At 32.9% G+C, this 27,121-nt stretch overlaps 1 protein-coding gene across 2 annotated transcripts in view; it reads left to right on the forward strand.

Annotated features, from left to right (window-relative positions):
- MAN2A1 (mannosidase alpha class 2A member 1) overlaps positions 1-26,635 on the forward strand; it is a 181,998-nt gene extending 155,363 nt beyond the window's left edge. The window contains exons 18-22 of one of the 2 annotated variants that reach the window (XM_074199950.1): positions 4,874-5,015; positions 6,803-6,936; positions 16,152-16,346; positions 20,910-21,017; positions 23,252-26,635. In XM_074199950.1, the coding sequence (XP_074056051.1) occupies positions 4,874-5,015; positions 6,803-6,936; positions 16,152-16,346; positions 20,910-21,017; positions 23,252-23,404 (732 nt within the window). In that variant the 3' untranslated portion in view covers positions 23,405-26,635. Of the gene's footprint in view, positions 1-4,873; positions 5,016-6,802; positions 6,937-16,151; positions 16,347-20,569; positions 20,865-20,909; positions 21,018-23,251 lie in introns of those variants that run through there. The other variant, XM_074199951.1, reaches the window with a different exon arrangement.
- Positions 26,636-27,121: the final 486 nt, after the last annotated feature.

Genomic DNA, 27,121 nt, shown 5'->3' on the forward strand with positions numbered 1-27,121 from the left:
CTACAAGTATTTTCCTTCCCAAACTTCTTTGTATTTAGCTGGTTTGTTTATATTTTACTTACTAATTTTATATTTATGCTATCTATGTTTTTACATGTACTTCTTGTTATTCCCTTTAGAATGTATGCTCCTTGTGAGTAGATATTATTTCATTCTTTGTCCTTACTTGTATCTCTTGTACTTTGTATGATTCTTGACACATAGGAAATGTTTTATAAATAGTTGATTGTCTTTTTTCCAGTGTCATAAAGGTAATAAGTTAGCAAAGCTGAAATTAAAGCCTAAGCTCTCTGATCCTAAATCTAATAACTTTTTTCCTATATGACTACAAAGAGCAGTATCAAACACCCATATATATCTTAGTTTTTCAACCTATTCTTCACTTTAACTCACTTTCACTCAAGGATTTGTTTTTGTTATCTCCTAAAATCATTGCTGATCAAGAAATAAGAAATTTCTTTTTTCTCATCAAAACCTCCTATCACTTCATCTATTCCAGTCCTCCTCCTTATAAACTTTTTCTTTTTACCCTTATTATGAACTATTAATTTCTTTGTACCTCAGGTTACTCCCTCTCTCCCTCCCCCTTTCTTCTTTTCCTTCTCCCCCTTCCCCCTCCTTGTCTCCTTCCTCCATCCTTCCCTTATCACCCTTTCGCTAGCCAATTTGACTTTTCAGTGTAATCTTTTAATTCCTTGTCTCTTTACTCTATGGTACTGCTTATGCCTTGCCAATCCTCAGCTGTAAATTACTCTCACCATCTGCCCTTTTTTGCTCCTACTCATATGCTGTGAATGGATCTGCAGAAAGTTGTGCAACCGTGGTAACTTGTTTCACTCCAAATTTGTAATCTAGTTTCATCTAGGCCCTCACTACAACATAAATCCTTGTAGTCCTTGTTAATTTATTCTCTAACCTATGCTAGGAAGTTCTCAAACTACCTACCCTCTCTCATTATCAACCAATGTCTCTATTTTCCAGTCTTATAAAAACCTTTTTAAGTATGTTATATTCATGGAATAAAGTTATCTTTAATTCAAAAATGTGTAAAGAATGTGAACCTTTCAATAATTTTCTGCCTCATACCAAATATTCATATGTTTGGTATAAGTACTATACCTAATGACTTTCAGATGGGCAGCAAAGTAAAGTGGATAGAGGGCAAGTTGCCTTGTAGTTAGAGAGATGTCAAAAGCAAATCCATCTCATGATAATTATTTGGGGGTAGTTAAGTCTTACCACCTCTTAGTGTCTCTGGCATCTAAGGCTATGTTAGAGATAGTTCAATTCAGTAGAGAATTTCCATCCACAACAATGAATCACAAATCTAAACCCTTCAAAACAAACAAAAAAGAATAAGTTAAAACCTTGAAACAGGTTTGAGAACATAAGATCCTGCTGAATTATTTGATTTGACACTCCATTTAAGACGGTAGCAAGAAATATTGTGGAGAAGCTCAGTTCTCCCATGGAAATCTCAACAAGAAACTGAAAAGGTCCTTGAAAAATTAGAGAAAGATATTTGAAAAGATTCATAAGCAAGCTAATCCTTCTGATACATTGGTAGAGAGGTACAAAATAGGGAAGCTGATACCAAGTCAGATATCTTAGGCAGAAAGGGTAGAGGTGGGGAAGGAGGATCATAACAGGAAAAACAATGCTCACTGCAATAACCTTGCCAGAAACCAGAGTTGGAGAAAATAGGGGAACCAATGACAATTCTGCAAGTGGACTTCCAGCTTGATAATGTCATAAACCAGCATCATTTCCAATGATCAGGGGCCTGCCCTCTGATCCTGGCCCTAACCTCTTAGTAGAGAATCAGGGTGAGAATTGACCTCAGAGGTCATGGAACACAGAGGCAGGGGCCCAGGCATGGAGTCTTTAGAACAGAAGGAGGCTCATTAGGAGATAGAACCAACTTAGCACCTGAGTGCTAGATATGGGGTTTACATCAGGAACTGGAGACCAGTGTGACCTCCAGGATCCCCCAAGCCCTTTCTGAAAGAAACACCCAGGGAACCAGCAAAAAATTTAAATGAAATTCAGGAATTGAAGAAGATTAGAATTCATTATCAGCTCCCCTTCCAAGGTGTACTAGTTATATCCAGACTACAAAGAGGTCAAGACCAAACCTAACCCACTTAAGACTGTTGGAGGGGAATAGCCATAGCACAAAATTGGAGACTGAAAATGTGAATGACAGAAAAAGTTAGCAAACAATGATCATGTGGGGTAAAAGAAATCTAAAATGTAAAAATTTTTAAAAATTGTAACAACTGTCAACAGAATCTTATAGAAAGAACTAATTTGACTGCAAAAATTGTTGAGAAAAATGAAGCAAATGACAAAAATTAGTGAGTTGAAAAAAGAAAAAAAATGAGACTACAATAGTTTAGAACAGAAGCTGGAAAATTTCAGCTAAATAGTGGGCTCCCAGGAAAACAGAATGAAGCAAACAACTCAATGACTAGATGAGATTAAAAATGCCAGAAAATATTCAAATGATTGAAAAAGATAAAAGAAAATATAAGGCATCTACTATCAAAAATAGCTTTCCTAGAAAATAGATCAGGGAGAAAAATCTTAAGAATCATCCAACTTTCTGAAAACTATGGTCAATCAAAAGTCCAAGAATAATCAAACCATAAATGAATCCTGGAATGTCAAAGCCAAAATCCAGGGTTTGAGAACAGGCTTTTAGTTTAGAAGCAGGGTTAGGAAACATTGGCTGACCCACAAGCCTTATCTTCTGTATGGCACTGCCAAGGCAACTGCAGGCAGGACTTGAAATTCAACAAATCTAGGAGCTTTTTAGAGAAGAATTATTTAAACATTTGACCAAATAGAGCAAGCTTATTTTTAAGTTTTGTTCCTTAGCAAAAAAAAAAAAAAGTTCCCCATTCCTGGTTTAAAGAGACAAACATTCTCTCCCATTCTCAAATGCAATTTGTATTTTCGTACTTTTTGAATAAGAAAACAGATTTGAGTTGTGCTTGAAAGTTTTGAAAAAGATTCAAGTTAAGTCTGAGAGAAACTGACTGAAAGGAAGAAGAATGTTAGCTGAACAACAGTAGTAATGGATGAGATGTCCTCCTTACTGCCACCAAGACTTAATAAATAGCTGTGTAGGAGCAATGAGAGAGAGAAGAGTGCAGAGAAATAGATGATTGCTTCATATATAATAAAATCTAGGATCAATAAGGCTTATATTGTATACTTAGTTTGTGCTTAGAGTAGAGAATAACCACTTTAAGGCCATAACACAAAATTTAATTAAGATACAGCATTAACTTTCATCCCTAACTTAGAATTCTTCCTAAATTGGGACCCTGGGCTATTGTGATTAGTCAGAGCTTTTCTTATTAAACAAATTCCATAAAATTACATTTTTAAAAAGATAGAACAAAGGATAAAAGGGAGCTGAATACCATATTATCTCTTAGGATGAGTGCATGCTCTATCTCAGGACATTATAACCTAGAAGAGGGCAGGTACTATTTTGTATTGGTTTTGTCTTTGTATTCCTGGCACCTACCATAGTGACTATATAGAAAGTACTTAATAAATGTTTATTGAATTTATTTGGCAATATTGAAGAAAGTGATTTGAATTTGGTATTCGGAGGATCAATATTCTGTTCACAATTTATTTAAAATTTAGTTTGAATATTAAACATCTTCTAATTCAAAATTCATTTTATGGATGATAAAAATGAGTCACAGAGAAGTTATATGACTTGCCTAGGGTTAAATAGGTAGAAATAGAGCCTATGCTTAAAGCTAGGATCTCTGACTTTAAGATGGAAAATATATGGTGCAATTAAAACAACATTGGAATGAGAATCTTTTTCCCTGATTCTAGTCCTGGCTTAACTACTTACTAACTTTGTGATCTCTAAGAATTACTCCCTGCTTTGGTCCTTAATAACATTGATTGTACAATGATAGTTTGGATAGAATGACCCCTAAAGTCCCTTAGAATTTCAACATTTTTCTGACTTAAAGGTTTAGTCACCTTAGTTATAATTGTGTTTTCTATTTCATCTTTTTAGGAATAATGTCATGGGTTCAGTTTCTTTGCATTATAAAAATTAAAAAACTATCTAGCCAGAAGCAAAAATAGCATATTGAACTATCATGCCTTGAAATAAGAAAGAGCATGTGTTAGAAGAGTTATTTAGGTACAAATATTCTTTTGATTCTAAGTCACTACAGTTGTTATGTAAAATATCTGTTTTTGAAAATCACTAAATAGTCATAAAAATACCAATTGTTTTAACATACCTATCACATTTTATATATATTTATAGGAAACCAACTCAGGAAATAATGATTTTTTAAAAAAACTTATTATAATCTTTTAAACTTGGATATACAGCTATTCTGTTTAGTGTTCATTATAAGTATAATATTCCAGATTTGGATCAGAAAAAATTTTCAATTCTATTGTAATTTGTTTTATCAATGTTAAGACTTTATTGAATACCCTTTTCCTTTTTTCCCTTACTATTTTTAAAAACTAAGAATATTCTAATACTCTCATAAAATTTATCTTTCTCAGAAATGTTATGCCAACAGCTCTTTGTCTTCTTCCCTCCCATTCCTCTAAAGAACATTTCATTTTTAAAAATGTTTAAATGTTTGTTTTAAAAAACAAAAAAGCTCTGAACCAGAAATAAAGTTGTGCTGTGTTTCTCTGTGAAACAGAAATGTTGATTATGGTCAGAGAGAAATTTCAATACATACATATATATATATATATATATATATATCTTCTTTTCATCACTGTTGATACAAAGACATTCAGATTTCCACCAGATAAGTATGTGAATATCAGCTGAATTAGCTAAAGATAACATTTTGTATTATAGATTCAGCCTAGACTGACAATGAGTAAATTACCTCTTCAAGCAAATATCTACCCAATGTCAACAATGGCTTATATCCAAGATGATGGATTTCGTTTGACACTTCTTTCTGCCCAGTCTTTAGGTGTTGGAAGTTTAAAAAATGGTATGTCCTCTTTTTTGTCCCAAATTTGCTAAAGATTCCAAGTATGCTATCTCAACCTTGGTAAAAGGGCTTTGCTCTTTAATAATGTCAAGCATATTTCTTCTATAGAGAGCTACCTAAAAGCAAAAAAAAAAAAAATTTTAATGAGAAAGAGAGAGAGTGGAAAATCCCAAGGCCAGAGAACAAAGGTTTATTTAAATGTTTTTAAAATATTTTGAAGTATATAGTAATTCTATATTTTCATAAAAGAAAGGAAAGGAAGAATGACAAAATAAAGCCAGTATGAGAGGAAGGGAAAAAAAGGAATTATAAATCATTCTAACCCTTTCATTTTATAGATGCAGAGAATAAGACCAGGAAACTAGAGAATTCAGTACTATGTTTACTGTGTCTTTTCTCTATACTCTAATCACATCCTCAGCCCAAGTCTCATCTGCTCATTGTTTAAATTTTGATGACTAAGTGTAAATAAAAATTTCTGTTCTGGGCAGAAATCCTGAAGGTCATCCTCCCAGATTGATTCTTTTTGAATAGGCAAACTAGACTATCTTTGGCCTCAATTCTTGACTAGTCTTAACTTACTGAACTTACTGAATGAATGGTGTCTAGGAAACATCTTAGTTTAAAAAGGTCAAGATTTCCCACTGCATCTAGAGTCATCTCTAGTCATCCTCAGATATGCCTTGTCCCTAGACTCAGATGACTCTAGGGGAAAGAGGGAGGCTAATGACTTTGCATAGTTCCATCTCACTAAACGTAATTCACTTTCAAGTCAAGACATCACTGTACTGATATCATTGGTACTCTTCAAGAACCAGTCGATTAACATTTTTACATCTTACTGTCTTAGTTTCCTAGAATATTAGAGGTTAAGTAATTTTTTTTTTCAGAATCATATAGTCAGTGTCAGAGCTGGCCCTAGAACCCAGGTCTTCCTAATTTCACTCCTTTTTTCCTTTGGTTCAACTTAGCACTCAACCCAATATATTTAACATCTCTATATACTATTTATTATATAGCATATTATCATAGTATAGTATATAGCATATCATAGACCGGATTTTATTCAAGAAACTATAAATATTTTTTTCATTTCAGATGGTACTAATTGCTAAAATTTTTTAAAATATTTGATATTTGGTATACTTATTTTTTCAACCTGTCTTTTAAATTACATTTAACTGTTCTTTGTGTAAATTACAGTTTTTTTTTTGACTAAATGTGATTTTCTCGGTAAAAGAAACTCCTCCTTTATAAACTTATAATCTTTACTAGTAAGTTGCTCAGACCATAAAAAAATTGTCTTTTCCTAGGTCCCAAAAGTTAATTATCTTTACAGGATTTGAGCCTAGATCTTCCTCATTCCAAAATCAGTTCTCTATCCACTGTGACACATTGCTTCATAAATATTCAGCACAAATAATGATAAAATAATAGCTAGAATATATAGAGAGTTTTAGATTTTCAATGTGCTTTATACATGTTATTTCATCTGACTGTCAAAATAATCCTATAGTATAGGTGCTATATATATTGTCCTCAGTTTAAACACAAGGAAACCAGGATGTGACTTATCTAGGATCACATAACTGTGTCTGAAATAGAATTTAAAATCAGATCTTCTTGACTCCAACTTGTACCCCCTTTCTACTCTTCCACATGGGTGCCATTTTATATTGTTTTATTCTTGATGTGGTCATTAGTAATAGAAGTAACAATAAAATATGGATTAATCCATCATTGTAGCCAGTATAAAATGCTATTATCAAAATGTCTCTTTTTTTCAGGACAGATTGAAGTTATCATGGATCGTCGTCTAATGCAAGATGATTATCGTGGCCTTGGACAAGGTGTACAAGATAACAAGATTACAGCTAATTTATTTCGAATTCTATTAGAAAAAAGAAATGGGATTGACATGGTAGGAAGAATTATATGGCACATTTTTGGGTTGTTTTTTCGCTTCTTTCAAATAGTTATTCTATTTCTTTGATAAAAATCTTGGGAACTTTAGGTACCAAGATGATCTAAAACTTTTTTTAGATTTTACCTATATTAAAACTATAGTACTAACATCACATAAACATTTCAAAAGATGCAGAAAAACCTTAAACAAAGTACAGTACTCTTTTATGCTAAAAACCCTACAAAGTTTAGGCATAGAAGGACCTTTTTTTTAAATATCACAAAGGCATCTGTCCAAAATCAAAATCAATAATTGTACATAAAAGGGATACACTACAATATTTTCCAGTAAACAAAGGAGTGAGGCAAGGATACCACTCTCCTTACTCTTATTTGCTATACTTCTGGAAATACTTGCAACACTACTAAGATCAATAAATTAAAGACATATAGATAGGCAAAGAAGAGATATAAAACTATCCTTATTTAAACTGCTGATAAATTGATAGACTTAGAAAATCCTAGGAAATCATGATACTAATTTATACAATCAATAGTTTCAGTAGGGTTGCAAGCTACAAAATAAATCCTCAAAAAATCAATACATTTCTATATAGTAATACTTTATAAAATCTAAGAAGGAATAATGGGGAAATTCCATTATAAATAATTACAAAATGCATAAAATAGCTGGAAATGAACATATCAGAGAACCTGAAAGACACAGAGTTGGTTTCAAAGTACAAAGAAGTGTAAAATAACTTAAATAGGTCATGCCAATATAATAAAACTGAAAATATTACCAAAATTAATTTGCATTTTAATGCTATACCAATCAAATTACCAAGGAGAAACTTTATAGAATTTTATAAAACAATAAATTTCATTTGATAAAACAAAAGATGTAGAATACTAATGAAAAAAAGTAGAAACATAGGAGAAATAACACTTCCAGATTTCAAAATGTATTATAGAATGGTACTCAGCAAATCCATCTGGTATTGGTTAAAAAAGAAATAGAGTAATAACTCAGACTAGACTAAGGGAGAATCAGATGTAATAGACTTCAGTCACCTCAGATAATTTTGGTAGCCACTAAGAACTTAGTGTTTGATAAAGTAGAAAACACTTAAGAAAAAACTCATTTGATAAAAACTGCTCTAACAGAAATTAGGCTAAGACTAATACCTTCCACAATATTCCCAGTACATTCATGTTTTTTTTCCACAGTACATTCCAAATTGATACCCAACCATAATATTAATGATCTCATTATTAAATGATAATAAAAAGTTCATAGTTCTCACAACTCTGGGTAGAAGTTGTATTCTTAACTAAACAGGAACTAGAGTTGATTTAAAGAGATAAAAATAAATAATTTAGATTACTTGAAACCTCAGAGCTTTTGCATAGATATCAAATGGGAAAATTTTTGTTTCAAATTCCTCTAAAAAGGGTTTGGAATCCACGATATATAAATAAGTAATAGGTGTATATGATTAATAGACATTCCCCAGGGGATAATGGGTCAAAAGCTATAGAACAAATAGTTTTCAAAAGAAGAGATGCAAAATATTCACAATCACATGAAAGAAATTTTCCAAATTACTGATAGCAAGAGCAATATAAATCATAACCCTGAGATTTTACTTCATACCTTACAAATTGCCAAAAATTGGAGTCATCAATTTTAGAAGGATTTCAGAATTTTTAGGTCACACTACTACATTGTTAGTGGAGTTGTGAAATAATATGACCATTTTGGAAAGCAATTTCGAATTGCTCAAATAACATAATTAAATGTCCATACTTTTTGAACCAGGGACCCCATTACTAGGCTTATAAGGAAGACAATAAGGAAAAAAATCTTTCTGCACTCAAATATTTTAGCAGCATTTTTTTTGATATGTAAGAATTAGAAACAACATAGATACCCATTGGTTAAATGGCTTAACAAATTGTAGTGCATGAATTTTGATGGAATATTACTGTGTTGTAAGAAATTGTCTGTGATGAATATAGAGAAACAGGGAAAAGTCTATATGAATTGATGCAAAGTGAAGTAATCAAAGCTAAGAGAGCAATATACAAAGTGACTACAAAAATGTAAATAGAAATTAATCCCTGTGCCAGTCAATGTGCTAAATGTTGGGAAGAGCAACTATGTATCAAAAAATCAAAAATAAATGTAACAAAATTACAAAGATCAAACAGGACTTGAATGTAGAGATATGAAAGAATATCTCCAAACTACTATGTTGTAGATCCACAGGTCAACATTGTTAAACATTTTACCTGTTTTCAGGCATTTTCAATGTATGGATCATTTGTACTGATTTTTTTTTTCCCTCCCTAAAAAATACTTTTTCTTATATGGGATGGATTTCCGGGAGGGTCAGGGAAAGGAATATTTGAAATAACTGGTGATAAAAGAAACAATAAATATCAGTAAAATTTTGGGGAAAAGTTCAAAAAATGTAAACATAGGATCTAGAGTTGGGGTTTTGGAGATTGACAGGTCCTCTGATTCTCTTGAATTAAAAAGTAGGTTAAATATCTTCATTGAGGATTTATATTAAACAAAACCTTTGTCATTAATGTAGGATATTTTTTCATTTTTTTCATTACCATTGCAATGATTTTTGATCCATCTTTAACCACTTCACTCTTAGATTATTGAAACACCTTCCTAAATGTAATCAGGGAGGCAGCAAGTTCAGTAGAAAGAGTATAGGATTTAGATTCAGAGGGACCTGGGCTTGAGTCATGGTTCTGATACTCAATTTCCTTTGAGACTTCTTGCAAGTCAGAAACCTGAATAAATTTAACTAGGAACCCTGAGAAATATTTATGCTCAAGATAGATCTTAAAATATTATCCCTGAAAGATTCTAAACACTAGTTGGAGTCTTTGATTCTAGACAACCAATTAAACAAATTTGGGTGGCCTACAGGGCCTCTTTTCTGTTTACCTTTCTTACCTCCCTACATACTTATTTATCTTTATCAATACAAGATAGGTGAAGGAAGATAGTGCCAAATAAGCCTAAAAGTTAAACTGAGATGAAACTGAAGGATCTTAAATCTACAGGTCTTAGTGGTCTTTAATAAGCAACCAATAAATGTTTTTTTTAGTAGAAGAAAGAAAAAGTGTTCTTTCAGAGCTAGTGCCAGAAAGATATCAGAAGAGAGAAAAGTGATATTAAAAAATGAAATACAAAAGAAATCTAGAAGAACAGGGTGACCAACAGGAGCGAAGCTTGCAGAGCTAAAGAAGGATTAGAATTGAGAAAAGACCCTTAAATTTGGTTTTTGAGACATTGGAGACTTTGTAGAGAGCAGTTTCAACATGGTTATAAAATCAGAAGCTAGATTGTAGAGTTTTTAGATGAGAGTGCAAGAAGAAAAGTGGAGGTAGTGATTGTAGGTATTCTGAAAGAGCTTAGCCACAGAAGGAAAGAAAAAATAAAGGAGGTAAGGTAGATCATGAGAGTGTTTAAAATGTTTTTTCTAAATTAGATTGTGCAGGATATTTGCTTTTTGAAGCCTTATTTATTTTGTTGGGGACAAGTTAGACAATAATCTAAAAGATGGAGTAACTTTCCTCAAGTTATAAAACAGAAGTGAATCTCCAGACAATGGTCCTTTTCCTTTACTGTCAGCAAAAATTATTAGAAGTTAGCTTAGTTGAGATTAGAAATTGAGAATGATCAATAGGACAAGCTGCTGGAGGAGATGGAAGAGAGTGTTATCATGGATATAGTGTGTAGGGGTTGGCTGTTGAGAGAACTAAAAGGGACAATTCTTAATCAGTCTAGAAGAAGAGAGAAGGAAATATCAAGAGGTTTTTGAGTTCGAGAAAATGGAACTAAAGACAAATAACCTCTATTTTTCTCAGTAACTTGTGAGACAACAGATTTGAGAGTAGAAAAAATGTGGAACAACCACTATAGGGTGTTCCTTAGGTAATTAAAGAAAAGCAAAATTACTTCATTGTGACAGTGAGGTTGAATGAGATGAGACTGAATATTGAAAATTTCTGACTCAGATAACACAATCATGTGACTTATTTAGGTCAATAAGAAAAATGGTAGCAGTAATAATACCAACCTGGGCTTGTCAAATTATGATCAGCAGCAGAACAAAGGGATTAGAGAGTAGAAGACAGCATATAGTTGAATTGGTTAATTTATAGGATTATCCTGATTGGTAAGGGAAGAAAGTGAAACCAAAATAGGGATTGTGGCCTCAGAGAGCACTAAAGGATGTGAGGACTGGAAGTTGCAGAAAGGATGAAAAATAGATTTAGAGGAAATAAGGCACAAGGGAAAATGAGAGGTTAGGAGTTTGTGGTCAGTAATCTCAGAGTCCTTGATCATTACAGTGGAACACATGGGATACTGATGAAATTGAGGTTAATACCATATCAGTGTGTGACACATAGTAAAATAGGAGTGTCCCACTTTCTCTCTTTACTCTCCTATTAATCCCTCAACATATAGCTTCTGATTTCATCATTACATCAAAATTTTCCATCTCTTAATTTGCAAAATCTAATGATCCTTTCTTAGTCTTCATTCTCTGACTTTTTGGTAGTCTTTGGCACAGTTTGATCACCTTCTCTTCTCTCTGATATTCTTATTTCTCTTACATTTTTGTACTTCATTCTTTCCTGTATTTTTCCCCACCTCTTTTCTGTCTTTTTTATTAGATTCTCATGCCCTTTTAACAGTAGATGGCCCAAAGGGTTCAGTCTTAGGTTCTTTTTTTCTTCTCCTATAATAGTTCATTTGGTGTAACATGTCATTAGAACATGGATTCGTTGATCTTCTCTGTGCTGATGATTCTCAGATCTACCTATCTTGTCTTTCAAATGTTCAACCTGGATATCCAGTATACATCTGAAACTCATCTGTCTGAAAATGATTTCTCTTTCTCCCTAAATCCTCCCTACCTCCCATCTTGCCTGTTCTTATTGAGAACAATACCACCATCTTTCCAGTTCCTCAGGCAAGTCCAAGGGTGTTATCAGCCACAATGCCTCACCATCAATCACTGCCCCATCTCCTTATTTCTAATCTGTTTCTAGCACCCGTTTCACCTTTCTAACATCCTTTAAATACTCTCTCTTCTCTTCTTTCACATTGCTTCCACCATGGCACAAGCATTCTTCACCTTGTGCTTGGACTATTTGTAGTCATCTGGTGGGCCAGCCTGGCTCATGTCATGTCACCCAACTACTCAAATGTCTTGTCTTTGATATTCACATCCCTTTATAACCTGTCCTTTTCTTACTTTGACGGTCTTTTTTGATTTTTAGGCGGGGGGGAGGTTTGCAAGGCAAATAGGGTTAAGTGGCTTGCCCAAGGCCACACAGCTAGGTAATTATTAAGTGTCTGAGGCCAGATTTGAATTCAGGTACTCCTGACTCCAGGGCCGGCACTCTTATCTACTGTGCCACCCAGCCACCCCCTTTGCCATTCTTTTTACATCTTTAGCTCCCATTCACATAGTCTTTGATCCAGTGTCACTTGTCCCTTGATGTTCCATTCCCTCTCTTGGTTCTGGCATTTTCTCTGTGCCTAGAATAGTTTCCTTCTTGTTGGCTTCTTCCAAGTTCCAACTGAAATCCTATGTTCAACCGGAAGCCTTCTGCAACCTAACTTAATCTTAGTCTCCCCTCTATTAAATTTATCATACATAGCTTGATTATATATTCCTGATTACAAACACCTTGAGAACAGGTTTCGTCTTTTACCACTTGTGCTATCCCTCAGTGCTTAACAATCATTTCTGGTGTATAGTAGATAACTTGCTAATTTTGGGGGGTTTTTCGATCTGAGTAGAGTAGAGGGGATGCGAGTTAAGAAAGAAGCCAGGATGTTTTGGGGGACATTATAATGTATATTAAAATCCTCTTGTTAAGGGGAGGAGTTGACATAGAGAGGAAGACTGAATAAAAGAGAATCAATGTCTTTATCACCACAACCTGGATAGATTGACAGAAAGGGATCCCAAAAGAAAGAGTAGAAAGAAGGGCAGAGTGGATAGGGTAGGTCCTGGGAAATGATAGCAAAAGTAAAGAGGTTATTTTTCACTTACACAGCCAGTATAAGAAGAAATAAGAATTTGTTAACCAGGAGATAAGGATATATAATATTTCTTGAAGGACTCCCCTCTTAAGAATGTTATGAAAAGCAGAAGGCAGGGTCTGTTCTTTTTCAGGAGCTAAAGGAAAAAGGGAGACCAGGTCTACTTGCTCAGGCTGGCCCACCCTCCAACTGGAGGCAAGGCAGTAAGATAGAAAAAGAAAATATTGTGAATCATTTCTTGTTGTGGTTAAAAATGAAATCTTTACTGAAAGAAAATGTAATGGTAATTAAACTTCTCATACTATATTTCCCAAAGAAACAAAAAAGATTACTTTTGAAGATTTCTTGGCAAAAATAGTGCCATTTCCTTCTCCAGCCTTTTACTCTAAGTAAGCTTCTGAGAACTGCTTGTGTTCTGCTCCAAATGCAAACTTAGGAGGAGGATGTAATATTAAATATATTTACATGTACATATATACATAGATATGTTTATACATAAACAATTTGCTGAATCTCTTTTGTTTCCTGAAAGAAATTGGGCCAACTTTAAAAGTATATGGTTTTAGCTAATTTCAGTGGTCAAACTTGGGGGTCTCTTGTGAAACTAAATAAATTTGTTTTTATTTAGGAATGTTTTAGAGATAAGGGGATAGCCCTAGTAAACCAGGTTCTCAAGAACCAATATGAAAGTTGCTTATAATATATTATTTTACCTTTTTTTTATCAGAACTCATTGTTATATGATATTCTGTAATACTAATTTTGATGTAAATTTACAGTTTTTGGAAAGGAGTACATCTTATGCTCACTGATGAATAATAATTATTTGAGGGACAGCTTGGCACTGTAGAAAGAGAATTGACTTAAGAGTTGGGAGCACCTGGGTTCAAGTTTCACTTCTGACACATACCAGCAGTGACACTGAGCAAATCACTTTACCTCTTAGGTCTCAGGCAAGTCTCTTGACTGTAAGTTGCAGAGCAGGTGCTAATTTTCATTGACAGAGGGTATTTTCTTATCTGGAACTCCATATAATAATTAGACAGAATTGCAAATGAAAAAAATATAATACTGAAAATATATGTTTGTGAATACTATATTTTTTCATTTGCATTTCATTACATAATCTAAAGACTATATAAAAAGAAAGCATATATTTGCAAGCAGCATTAAAAGGTCTAGGATTTCAAAGAATATTTTGTTGATTTTTTTCAACTTTATATCTTTGCTATATAATTTTGTTGACATTATTACAATCAGTTATCAGCCTAGGGTATGTTACTCTCTATTAACATAGGATGATAAATCCAGAGCTGTGAAAGTAACCTGAAAGGTCATCTGATCTCCCTTACTTTATGGATGAGGACAATGAGACCTAGAATTTATCCCAAGATTAATTAACTTGTGTGAGGTTATACAGATTAGGTCACAAGTGGTATTTGATCTCAAGCCTACACTAACTAACTTTTTTTCTTTCCCCCAAATATTAATTTCTTATACTTGAGAGTGCATGCTCAACTTGACTCCTTGGAGAATAAAGAAACAATCACTATTTTGTACTTTTTGTATACTTTATCCCTTATACTGGTAAGCTACTACAATTTTCATTTGATACCACCACTACTGATGCTTATAGTTTCACAGAAAAAGTCAGTATTGGAATACTAATTATTTTTCCAATAATGAGAGATACATTCAAATTTCTCTTTGGAACATAACTAGTAACCAAAGCAACTGGGCATAGCAGCATATCTTTTTCTACTTGATTAGGTCCAATTAACTTAAATTTAATTTAAAATCAGTTGATGGAACATCTGTATTTATTCTAACATAACATTTGTGAATCATGTAGTATATATCTCAAACCTGGTAGGGAATCATGACATTTAATATTTGTGTCTTTAAGGATACACACACACACACACACACACGTATATATGCACATAAACATGAACATTTATATTATAGTACAGAAATGACAATTCTTGTTACAGAAATATTGGCTAAACATTTATGTATGTAAAATCATTTTTCTCTTCTGATGATACCATGAGAGCAAAGCAATGTGCTGTATTTTGACAGTTTAAAAAACTTAGATGTTTTGAATATTTCCTCTTTAATTTTGTATTATATTAAAAGTTTTATTTCTTTGGCAAATGAATAGATGATCTATTTCTTTCTTCAGTGAATACTGAATCCCTTAAAGTATGGTATTTATTATTCATTTATCTGAAAGAAACCACAAAGTGAGCGCTCCTAGTAACATACTAGTCAAAATCTAGAGGTTCTTGATCAAATAAAAAATACTTCCAGCAGCTAGAAAGAATCAATTCAAGTATTGAGAAGCTACAATCAGAATCACATATAAATAACAACCAACTATAAATGAGCAGAGAACTTAAAAATGACAAGAAAATGGCAAGAAAACTTACTCAAAAACTGAGTCTAGGGTAACTAGCTGGCACAGTGGATAGAGCACCAGCCTTGGAGTCAGGAGGACTTGAGTTCAAATTTGTTCTCAGACACATAATAATTACCTGTGTGACATTGGGCAAGTCACTTAACCTCATTGCCTTGCAAAAAAAATGAGTCTAATCTTATGAAGTAAAGATGCAAATGGAGTAATGAAATTTTTTAAATAAATTTTATTTTCACTAAATGAAATTAAGGATTTTTAAGCATTTCTTATAAAAAGACCAGAGCTGAAACTTTATAGAATCCAGTCACAGGAGTTAAAGAAAAATAAAATGGTAAACACAAATTAATAATCATGATGAATATAAGGATAAACTTCTTATATGCATAAATGTGTCCCCTTAAACCATATTACTGTTAGGGTTCATAGACCCCTAAGTATAAGGTCTTGGAGTAGTTCTGTTATATCTTGATAATCTTAAAAAAGATGAATGAAAAGAAGGAATTAGCGATATTGTTCCAATCACATGGAGGGAGAGAGAGTGTGAGAGAAAGACAACTTGTTTCTAGAAGGGATTCTAGAAGAATGCTGTTTTTTTGTAAAAGTATATAAAATAGAAATGAAAAGTATTATTTTAAGAGATATGTGTGTTTGCATGTGCCACTGTGTCTAATTTGTATAGAAATGGAAATAAATTACTAATTTTTGTTGTTTTTCCTAATAGAATGAAGAAAAGAAGTCAGTCAGTTTTCCTTCACTTCTTAGCCACCTAACATCTTCTTTCTTAAATCATCCAGTCATTACAATGACTATAAATCCAGACATAAATAGTCCTCACCTCTTGAATGGATTTTCTCCACTTGTATCATCCATGCCTTGTGACATTCACTTAGTTAATCTAAGGACAATACAATCTAAGGTATGTTAATATTTCTTTAAAGGACAACTACATTTATTGTGTTGGGGATGAGTCATAAATACTTTGAAAATTAAAATGTTTTGTGTAATTCTCCTGTTCTTTAAGTAATAATACTATTAATGATGATAATAATTATACTAACATTTATCTGTAGATTTATGTAACATTTATATAGCATTTTAATGCTTGTGCAATCATTTAGATATACCATCTCTTTTAGTCTTAGCAATGTAGGTTACTTTTAACTGGATTTTACAGATGAAGAAATTTTGGAGGAGCGAGGTTAAGTGACTTGCCTTAGGTCCCACAACTATTACATGTTTGAGTTCAGGATTCACAGTCAGGTGTTTCTGACTTCACACTGCCTCTCAGTGAATAGTAGAGATTGGTATATTCAATCCATCTTACAAGACATGATGTCTAGAAAATGAGAGAAATACACAATATGTTTCTTTTGTTTTTTAATTTTCCTTCTGAAAATAATAAAATTCATTCACTAGAATCCAATGATACAATTGATTTTGTGTTAAAAAAAAAAAGTAAAAAGGAAGCTCATAATTTAAGATATGTTTTTAAAGCATGATATTCTTAATGAGAAAGTTTTTGGTTAAATTCTACCAATAATTAAGTATTTATATTTTCAAGGATGGAGAAATTTCTATTCAAAAGAAAAGGAGATTAGGAGTTAAGGATTTGACTCCACTCTTAAATAAGTAGAGAAGTATTTAGATTTAATTTGGTGTATTTTTAGAAGAAACTAAGGAATTAGTTTGGACCTTTTGATGTCAATACTGTCACTAAAGAAGATAATATATAAAAATATCCCTCCTTGTTCTCACCCCCCCCCATATATTGTTACATTGTTGACCCCCTAGCTGTGACATTGAATAGCAGGAAAAAAGGTCTGTAGTTTGTAACTGTGAAATGAGTAGAGAAGGAGTGGGTAGAACAGGTGGCAGGAAATACTTGAACCATGTTCTCATTAGATTGGCTCAAAGAGGGAATAATATACACACTTGGTTGGGGATAGAAATATCCTACCCTATAGGAAAGTAGAAAGTGCAGTGGGAGGAATGATAAAAAGGAATATAGTTTGGGGAGGGGCATGGTCAGAAGCAAAATACCTATGAGGATGAAAAGGGACTGGGGTGGGGGGGTGGGGGTTGCAGAGAGAGATAAAGGAGAGATATTGAATGGAAGGAAATTCAACCAGAAGTACGTAACTTAGTGGATTAAAATCAAATTCCTATATTACAATAAATACATTTGAAGCAGAGGGACACACACAGAATAAAGGTTAGGGGCAAGAGCCCAATATCATGCTCTGCCTAAAGTAAAAAAAAAAGAAAAGAAAAGCAATCGTGATCTCAACAAAATCAAAACTAGAGCTCAGTTATCTAAATCTTGTTAAATATGTATCATAGGCAATGAAGTAATATGAATACTAAACATATATGCACTTAATGGCATAGCATCCAAATTTTTAAAGAAGTTAAATGAGTTACAGGAGGAAATAATAAAACCATCCTAGTGGCAGACCTCAATTTTTTTCCCCTCTCAGAAGTAGATAAATCCATCCACAAAATAAGAAAGAAGTTAAGGAGAGGTGAATAGGATTTTAGATAAGTTCGATATGATAAACCTCTAAAGAATATTGAATGGCAGTAGAAAGGAACATACCTTTTTTCACAGGTACTTGACACCTGCACAAAAATTAACCATGTATTAGGGTATTAAAAACCTTAGAAAATTATGTAGAAAAGCAGAAAAATTAAATAGATTCTTTTCAGATCATAATGTAATAAAAACTACATTCAATACAGGATTATGGAAACATTGATTAAAATCAGTTGGAAATTAATCCCAAAAAATGAATTGGTCAAAGAAAAAATCATGGAAATAATAATAAATTAATAAGTAATAATAATAGAATGATAAAACAATGAAAATAATATATCAAAATTTATGGGATACAATCAAAGTATTACTAAGGAAAATTTTTATTACTAAACACATAATAATATAAAGAAAGAACAGGAAAGTGGACTGGGTATGCAACTAAAAAGATTAGAAAAAGATCAAATTAAAAATCTCTATTTAAACATAAACTTAGAAATCTTAAAAAAGCAACGAAGAGGTTAATAAAAGAGAAAGAAACCATTGAACTAATAAAACTAGGAGCTCGTTTTCTGAAAAAAAAAACCCAACAGAATAGATAAACCACTTATAAATTTGATTTAAGAAAAGAAAAAGAAACCCAAATTATCAGTATCAAAGATGAAAAGGTCAAGCTCACCACCACTGAAGAGGAAATTAAAGCAATTATTAGAAGCTGTTTTGCCCAATTCTCTGCCAGTAAATCTGACAATCTATGTGAAATGCCTGACTATTTACAGAAATATAAATTATATATATTTATAGAGGAGGAAATAGAACACGTAACATTATTTAAAAACATAAATTGAATAATCCATCAGTGAATTCCCTAAGAAAAATCCTGAGAACCAGATAGATAAACAAGTGAACTCAATCAAACCTTTAAAGAAAAATTAATTTAAAGACTAAGTAAACTGTTTGGGGGGGAGGGGAATGGCAGAGAAGGAGAACTACTAAATTCCTTTTATAACACAAATCTGACTTTGGTCTATAGCTCTTCCTAGTTTAGGTATCAATTTCACTAATGAATAATGATGCAAAAAATTTAAATAAAATACTAGCAAAATGATTACTGCAATATATCACAAGGATTGTACACTGTGACCAGGTGGGAATTACACCTAATCAGGAAGGACTGGTTCAATATTCAGTACGCTGTCAGATTAATTGACTCTATTAATAACAAAAGCAACAGAAATTATATGTTTATCTCTAGAGATTCAGAAAAGGCTTTTAGAATTGCAAAACTTAACAAAAAGTCAGAATGAAACATCCTTCTAGCCCAACATCATATAGGAGCATTTATATTCTTAAGCTAGAGATAGTAAGGGGACCTCACAAACAGAAAGACATTATCAGTTATCCTGTGAGTAGCAGTGGACAAAGTACTAGATGCTGCTTGGCAACTTCATTGTCTATGTTTTTGAGTCGTAGTTCAAGGATTTCGTTTTCAGTCAACAGGAAGTAGGAACACTGAGGGACAGTAATACTTTTAGCCTCATAGAATCAGAAACAGTATCATTTCTGGATCCAAGGGAGAAAGGAACCTAAGAAGTATCACTTGCAATCCCAAGGGATCAGGGGCCCTTGCTGGGTATACCAGAGTGAAGACAAGAGCAATGACCACACCTCTCCCTAAATCATACCTCTTTAGAAGGACTAATCCCCAAACCAAAGCAGCTACTTGCACATGGAAAAAAAAAAGTGAATTAAACACAAACCAAATTAGAAGTTTTTGAAGAACTAACAGCTGCTTTCAAAATAAATAAGAAGGGGTAATGAAAAACTTAGGTAGAGAAATGAGAATAAGGGGGGGAATGACAAAAAAACAATTAACCACTTGCTAAAAAGAGGCAAAAAAAATTGGAGATGATTAACACCTTAAAATAACAGAATTGACCAAATGGGAAAAGTTGTAAAAAAAAAAAAGTTGATTTAAATTATTCCCTAATAATCAGAATTGAGAATGTGGAAGCTAATGACTTCATGAGACATCAAGAAATAATAAAACATAGGAGACTGAGTGGATAAAGCACTGGACTTGTAATCAGGAAGACTTCCTGAGTTCAACTCTGGTCTCATACTCTAGCTGCATGATCCTGGGCCCATAGCCCTATTTGTCTTGCAAAATGAGCTGGAGAAGAAAATGACAAAGCATTTAGTATTTTTGCTAAGAAAACTCTAAATGAGATCTAAAGGAGTCAGATATTATTGATAAGTACTTGAAAAAAATTATTTTTACTCTATAACTAGAGTATTTTATGCAATATGAATCATATGTTATGTTCACCAGTTCTCCACTTAGGTATTTTATGTTATGCCAAAAAAAGTTTTTAAATATCATTGGTATGAAAATGGACAGGTTTTTTAGAGAAAATATTAATATAATTAATGTAAATGGTTATTTAATAAGTAATGCAATGTAATTTTAACATAAGAATAAAAGGTAAACAATTCAGTGACCAGATCTCAAAGAACTTTTCTTGTTCTTTATTCAACCAGTATACATATCAAACATATTCTATTGAAGTGCTTTATTTGCAGTAATAATGAACTTTTTTTTTTAGGTAGAAATTGTCTTTATTCAGTCCTGAAGTGCTTTCAGAAGTAATTCAAGAGCTTTGAAAACTAGGAGAAAACTGAGGCAGAGGGAAGGAAGTTAAATCAGCCAGAACTGTATTCTACGTAGGACACAATTCACCTTTGAAGGGTTTGTGGTAGCAAGAGGTAGAATGAAAGAAAAAAAAAAAACTGCAGACAAAAATATTATTTCTAAATTAAATGTTCAATAATATTAGCATTATATAATAGGAATACTGAAATCTGATCTAGTTGTTATGTCATGATTTATAAAAAGTTTATTTTAATGTCTGGGATTAATTAATTTGGTACATTCTTTATTTCCAGGAAGACAGTGGACCATCAGATGAGGCAGCCTTAATACTTCATAGAAAGGGATTTGATTGTAGATTCTCTAATAGAAGTGAACTACCTTGCTCACTTACTCAGGGAAAGGTATATTTTAAAATTTGTTTTTTTTCCTGAACTAATAAAATGTTTGAAATCCTCTCCTGGGATAGATAATTGTGATATATACTATAATGATTTGACAATAATAGCAACATTCAGGTTACTTCTTAACTATGAACCATAGAATATTCATAGTATTTCTCTCTTCAGATATTTCACCCTAAAGTCTTCCAAGTTCCATTCCCACATTACCCACTGCCTGTTGGATACCTCAAACCCTCTGTATTTGATATCTCATACTCAACATGCCTAAAACAGAATTCACTGTATTCTGTCTCTGTCTCTCTCTCTGTCTCTCTCTGTCTCTCTCTCTCTCTCTCTCTGTCTCTCTCTCTCTCTCTCTCTCTCTCTCTCTCTCTCTCTCTCTCTCTCCTCTACCCCCAACCCATCCGTGTTCCAAACTCCCCTTCTTCTGAATGAAAGATAAAGTATTTTTAAGGACTTTCTTAATAGTGCTACTCACTGTGCTGAGCTGTCAAGATTAAACTAGACAGTCCCTACCCTCGGAGATCTTAAGCTCTAATGGGGAAAGGTAATACAGAAAGTATAGGAGGACAAGGAATTGGTGCACACTTTTTTTTTTTCTTTTAGCTTTTGCAAGGCATTGGGGTTAAGTGGCTTGCCCAAGGCCACACAACTAGGTAATTATTAAGTGTCTGAGGCTGGATTTGAACTGAGGTACTCCTGACTCCAGGGTCGGTGCTCTATCCACTGTGCCACCTTGCCGCCTCAATATATAATAATTGGGAGATATTCCTGGATGATTGCAGCTTTTGAAACATTTTTTAAGGTGTGGTCATTTTTTTGTTTAATGTACAGTTCACAAAATCAAATCTGAATAAAATTTATAGATTCTTTTGGCCCTTTTTGGTAAAAAAAATTATAAACTTTGTGATTGTCAATTATTTTAAAATCCCTAAAACATAATTTCTGTCTTAGCTGTACTTTCATTATCTGATATTAAGAAATAGAATTAGCATTTAATAAGACTTGCCTTCTATATGCCATACACTATGCTAATCACTTTACAAATATCTTACTTGATCTTCAGAACAACCCTGGGAAGTAAATCCTATCATTATCTTCACTTTGAAATTTTAGGGAACTGAGACAGACAGGGTTTAAGTGTTTTATATAAGCCCCACAGCTAGTCATTGTTTTAGGATTTTCTGAACATTAGCATATATGCTTCTTAACTCATGATTTTGTAAATATTGGTTGTTATTTTAATAGTAGGATAAATTTAAAATATTTCCCACTTTCAAAATATATCATTAGTTCTTGGTCTTCTATTTGTCAGGCTCTCCAATTTCCATATTATCTTCCCCTTTACACTTTTCTCCACACACTCAAGCAAAAGAACCAGCAGTTGATCTTGCTGACCTAAGTTCCTTGGACAGATTTCAAGACTTTCCATAAATTTGAATAAGAAAAAAATTATTTTCAGTCAACTCTAATTGAAATTTAGCATTTCCTTCAATTATTTAAGAACATTTTTCTTAGGAATCCTTAGGTTTTACCAGACTTTCAATAAGATACCAATGAGGCACGGCTAGGTGGCATAGTGGATAAAGCACCGGCCTTGGAGTCAGGAGTACCTGGGTTCAAATCCGGTCTCAGACACTTGTTAATTACCTAGCTGTGTGGCCTTGGGCAAGCCACTTAACTCCATTTGCCTTGCAAAAAAACCTTAAAAAAAAGATACCAATGAAAAATGTTAAAACAAAACAAAAAATCCTAATCTATTTAGAGCTAAACCCTGTATTAACCCAATCTGAGTTGATTTAAAATTTAAAGGAAAAAGATAGAGAAGGAAAAGATAGAAGAATACAATTAGTTCACATTTTATATGCAATCAGTAGTGGATCACTGCAGTTGCAGTTGGTAGTTTAAATATTTTCCTCTTCAAAATTCCTTTGAGTTTTTGAAGGTCTTATTTTTCAAGGTGAGGAAATTGAACCATACAATTAGCACATACATCCTTAAAAAACATTGTTGGGAACAAAATATATTTTTGTTCTACCTGCCAATAGAGTCTTGTTCATGGTAAAGAGTTAATAAATATTTTGAATAATATATGATTGGAATTTGTATATTAAGAAAGCTGGCTAAATGACAAAAGCCCAGATTACTATAAAGCAAAGAAAGTGGGAAATTTTGTAATCCTGTAGATTTTTTTCTTTAAATTTATGAATCTTTATCTCTCTTTTTTTTTTTAGCTCTTGGTTCACAAGCTGTTTAATGAATTTACTGTTCAAAGTCTTATACCATCATCATTATCTTTGATGCATTCACCTTCGGATGCCAGAAATATAAGTGAAATCAACATGAGCCCCATGGAAATCAGTACATTCCGAATCCGTTTGAGATGAACCTGGCTTTCAATTTTGGATTGTAACGAAATAGCTTTTGTATCTTCTTGATTTGACGTGCAATAAAGAAGCACATTGTTATTCCAGCTTCTGGATACTGTGAGAACATGAATTCTGTGATTTTCATTCAGTCAAGTTTTTTTTTCCCCTCCCACAAAAAGCCATGTTTTTAATAATTTTTTTTTTCTTTATCATTAAACACCACTGTCAGTATAAATGCAACAAAAGAACTATCTAAAGACATTAACCTATCAACAACAGATTTAGTCTCAGGTTAAATGCTAATTTTGTCTTTGTTGGGGTTGTGAGATGGTTATTAAAGTATTTGCTGATCCTGGATCAATTTATATGAAAATTGCAATGGTTCATATCTCATTTCAGTATTTAAATAAAATGAGATAAAAAGCTGTTGGGTAATAGCTAATGGCCAAATAGTTGCAATAATGCATACAGGTTATAAATTTTTTTAATCTTATTTTGTACTGTGGAAAGGTAAATTCTGTGGTGAAGTGCAATCCAGGAGCCTTTGTTATATGAATGATTAACTTTCATATCTTCCTCTAATTTACTTCTAGTTTTGCATCCTCCTTTTTTTCATCTTTCCCTTACCATCACCCCAGGCTGCCAGTATGTAATAAAACAGGACATTTTCATTACTTGACAAAGTGGGATAGGTGCAATTCATTCCATTGTCACTTAAAAAAAGCAAGAAGTAATTCCCTGGGTACCATAAACCTGTTTGGGGTACCATAAGGTAATTTTTTTAGATAACCTATTGGAACATTAATGTTCTATGATAGGTTTTTCTATATCAAGATTACCATATCAAGATATAAATGTGCCTTATTTTTTTATATGTCTCATCAAATCTTTTGGTGTCCATATTACTGTTCTGGGGGTGGGGGAGAGGGGAATGGTTAGTTTATATGATACTTAAATTGTGTAATTTTTGCTTGACAATGCTGGCCACACTCTGATCTGTGTTGTCTCACTAACCTTGTGCTGATGTTATTTTAAACATTTAGACTTTTTGAATGTACTAAGATATAAGAAAGAAACACCAGGAAGATAACACTGTTAATCAAAATACACTGCTGCCAAGGAAACTGCAAATTGCTGTAAAGATTTTGTAAAAATTCAAATTTTAGGCATCACTATACATTTCATAGATTGTTGACCATCTTGGAAACATTTAGATGATTTTTAAATGTCAGAGTCCAAAGTCTGATGTGATACCATTTGTAGATTCTTCATAGTTATCATAATAGGAATTATGAGCATTTAGCTCACCCAGTTTGAATCATTTTTTATATTCTTATTACTAAGATAAGATGAGTTAGCCTCATGCTCATGTGCCACAGTATGTGTTATTCCATACCATGGAAAAAAGATCCACGGACCCTTTAAAAAAAAGTGTTTCAAAATGGTCATTAAGTAGGTTCTTAAGTGTATGTGGAATTTCAAAAATTCCCCTTAATTAGATGGAATTTATTTGCTTATTTTAAATTTGCATAATATTTTACCTTGTCATTTATACATTGTTGTAATTAGTATTTAAACTAATTTCTCTTTCCATTTGTGAGTTATGTGTTATTCTCTAGATCTGAATTTTCACTTAAGATTCAGTTGCTAAGGATATTATTGAGGTTAAGTTTATTCATAAATTTCATTCACCTTTAATAAACAAGCATTGCCTTTGTGGATAAAACATCACAAGTGGATAACTTCATGCAATAAATATGTACTGTAAGTTTCCTTGGTGCAGATTGAAAACTTCCTGTTTGGTGAAATCTACAGATTTTGGATTGTTAGTGGGAAGTTCCAATAAAAAAGATCCAGTATTTTAATTGAATCTGAAAATGAAAAACCTTCCTATGGGAGATCACTGTATTCTGTGGTAAACTGAATATTCATAATCTTTCCCTAAATTCTGATCAACTATAAAGTGAACATTTTGATGCAATAAAAAGTATATTTGCCTGTTAGAATTATTTTGGGTGAATATGTTCCATGTCATTCATCAGCATCATGTGTCAGCTTTACTTTGATTACTACCAGCTGTTCAAACATAATGCAAATATATTCTTTAACCAGCAAGTTTCTTTTCTTATCCTTTTTTTTGAGTTCTAAAGTAGAACATCAGGGAAATTAAGAAAATGACCTTTAAGTTGTGGCCAAATTACCTGCATATTTGAACCTCTTTGGCTACTTATTTAGTTGTTCGTTCAGCTATTGCAAATATTCAAGAACCATGTTTTCCATTGCTTTAATTTTCTCTGTTTTATTTTTGAGAGCTACAGAGATAGTTGAGAACCTGGGACCCTTGTACTGTAAAAGTATTGTTGAAAACAAAAATTCTATAGAGAAATGTGGTAAAACATTGTAATTTCTTTCCAAATCAATGTTGTACCTATACTGAAATGTTTTTACATTCCTTTGTTGAGAGAGTGTGAGTGAGTTTGCTTTTTATCTTGCCCATACTGTCCTTAAAACAGATTGAATTCAACAAGTTTTGATATTTTCTCTAGGAAGATTTTATATCTTTTGGGGGAAATATAAAGTCTAATAAAAAGAATATTATGGTGTCTCATGTTCTCCAGTCTAATTCTTTATGACAGTATACTAAGAAATACAAAAGTGTTTTCCAATTTGGATGTAAATCTTAATTGAGTTCTACCTTGGAAATTAGATCTAGCAGCCTGATTTTCAGATACTTTTTTTTATTTACTCTACTGATTCACTAGATTAAAAACTAGTTTTTGTTTGACATCCATCAGTTGATATCATGCTCAGTTTTGTGTTCCTAATCAAATGTAGAACTGAATTTTGCCTACCAAGTTTTAACTATTCCTAGAAAGTCACATGGAAAGTAAGAATTCAGATATGTGTTATGTGTGTGGTGTGGTGGAATGGGAGAGAGTAGAGAAAAGAGAGCAATAAAAGGACTAAAGGGGGGGTAATTATCCATAAGTCAATTAACAAGCTTTTAATTAAATGCTTGGTCTTCTCTTATGTTGTGGAGGGAAGAGGTTGTGGAGGAATGAGGTGGGACCTGGAAAGGCATCCTGCAAAAACTGGAATTTGAGCCGAGTATTGAAGCCAATAGTTGAGGATAGAGAACATCAGGCATGTAAGACAGACACTTAACAGGCACAGTCAAGAAGTCTAGTGCTACTGGATCAGAGGAGAATGGAGGAGAATCCAAGAAAAGTTTTCTTATCTTGGTTATGTTTCATTACCGGGGAGTTGAATTTTTTAAAGCCTCTTTAATTCCCAGCAAAGTGCCATATCAATACCCCTCAGGACACTCCACTAAAGACTTCTTGGGGGGGGGGGGTTGCCAAGTTGGTGGGGTTAAGTGACTTGCCCAAGGTCACACAGCCAGGTAATTATTAAGTGTCTCAATCCAGATTTGAACTCAGATCCTGATTCCAGGGCCAGTGCTCTATCTACTGTGCCATCTAGTTGCCCCTCCACTAGAGACTTAGAAGTTGACATTGAACCATTTCTAACTGCAACAAGTTCTTAATTGGACCATCACTTCGGCCACATTTTTTTTTAATTGAGTCATTTATCCATCCAGAGCACTATACTAGATCTTGGGGATATAAAAACTGAAAAGCAGTCTCTGACCTTAAGAGTTTATGTTCAACTAGGAGAGACAGAATTCATCTAGATAAGTAATAACATGGTAATTTGAAGAAGGAGAGTATACTA

This window comes from Macrotis lagotis, chromosome X (assembly GCF_037893015.1).
Source record: "Macrotis lagotis isolate mMagLag1 chromosome X, bilby.v1.9.chrom.fasta, whole genome shotgun sequence".
In the NCBI taxonomy this organism is placed as follows: Eukaryota; Metazoa; Chordata; class Mammalia; order Peramelemorphia; family Peramelidae; genus Macrotis; species Macrotis lagotis.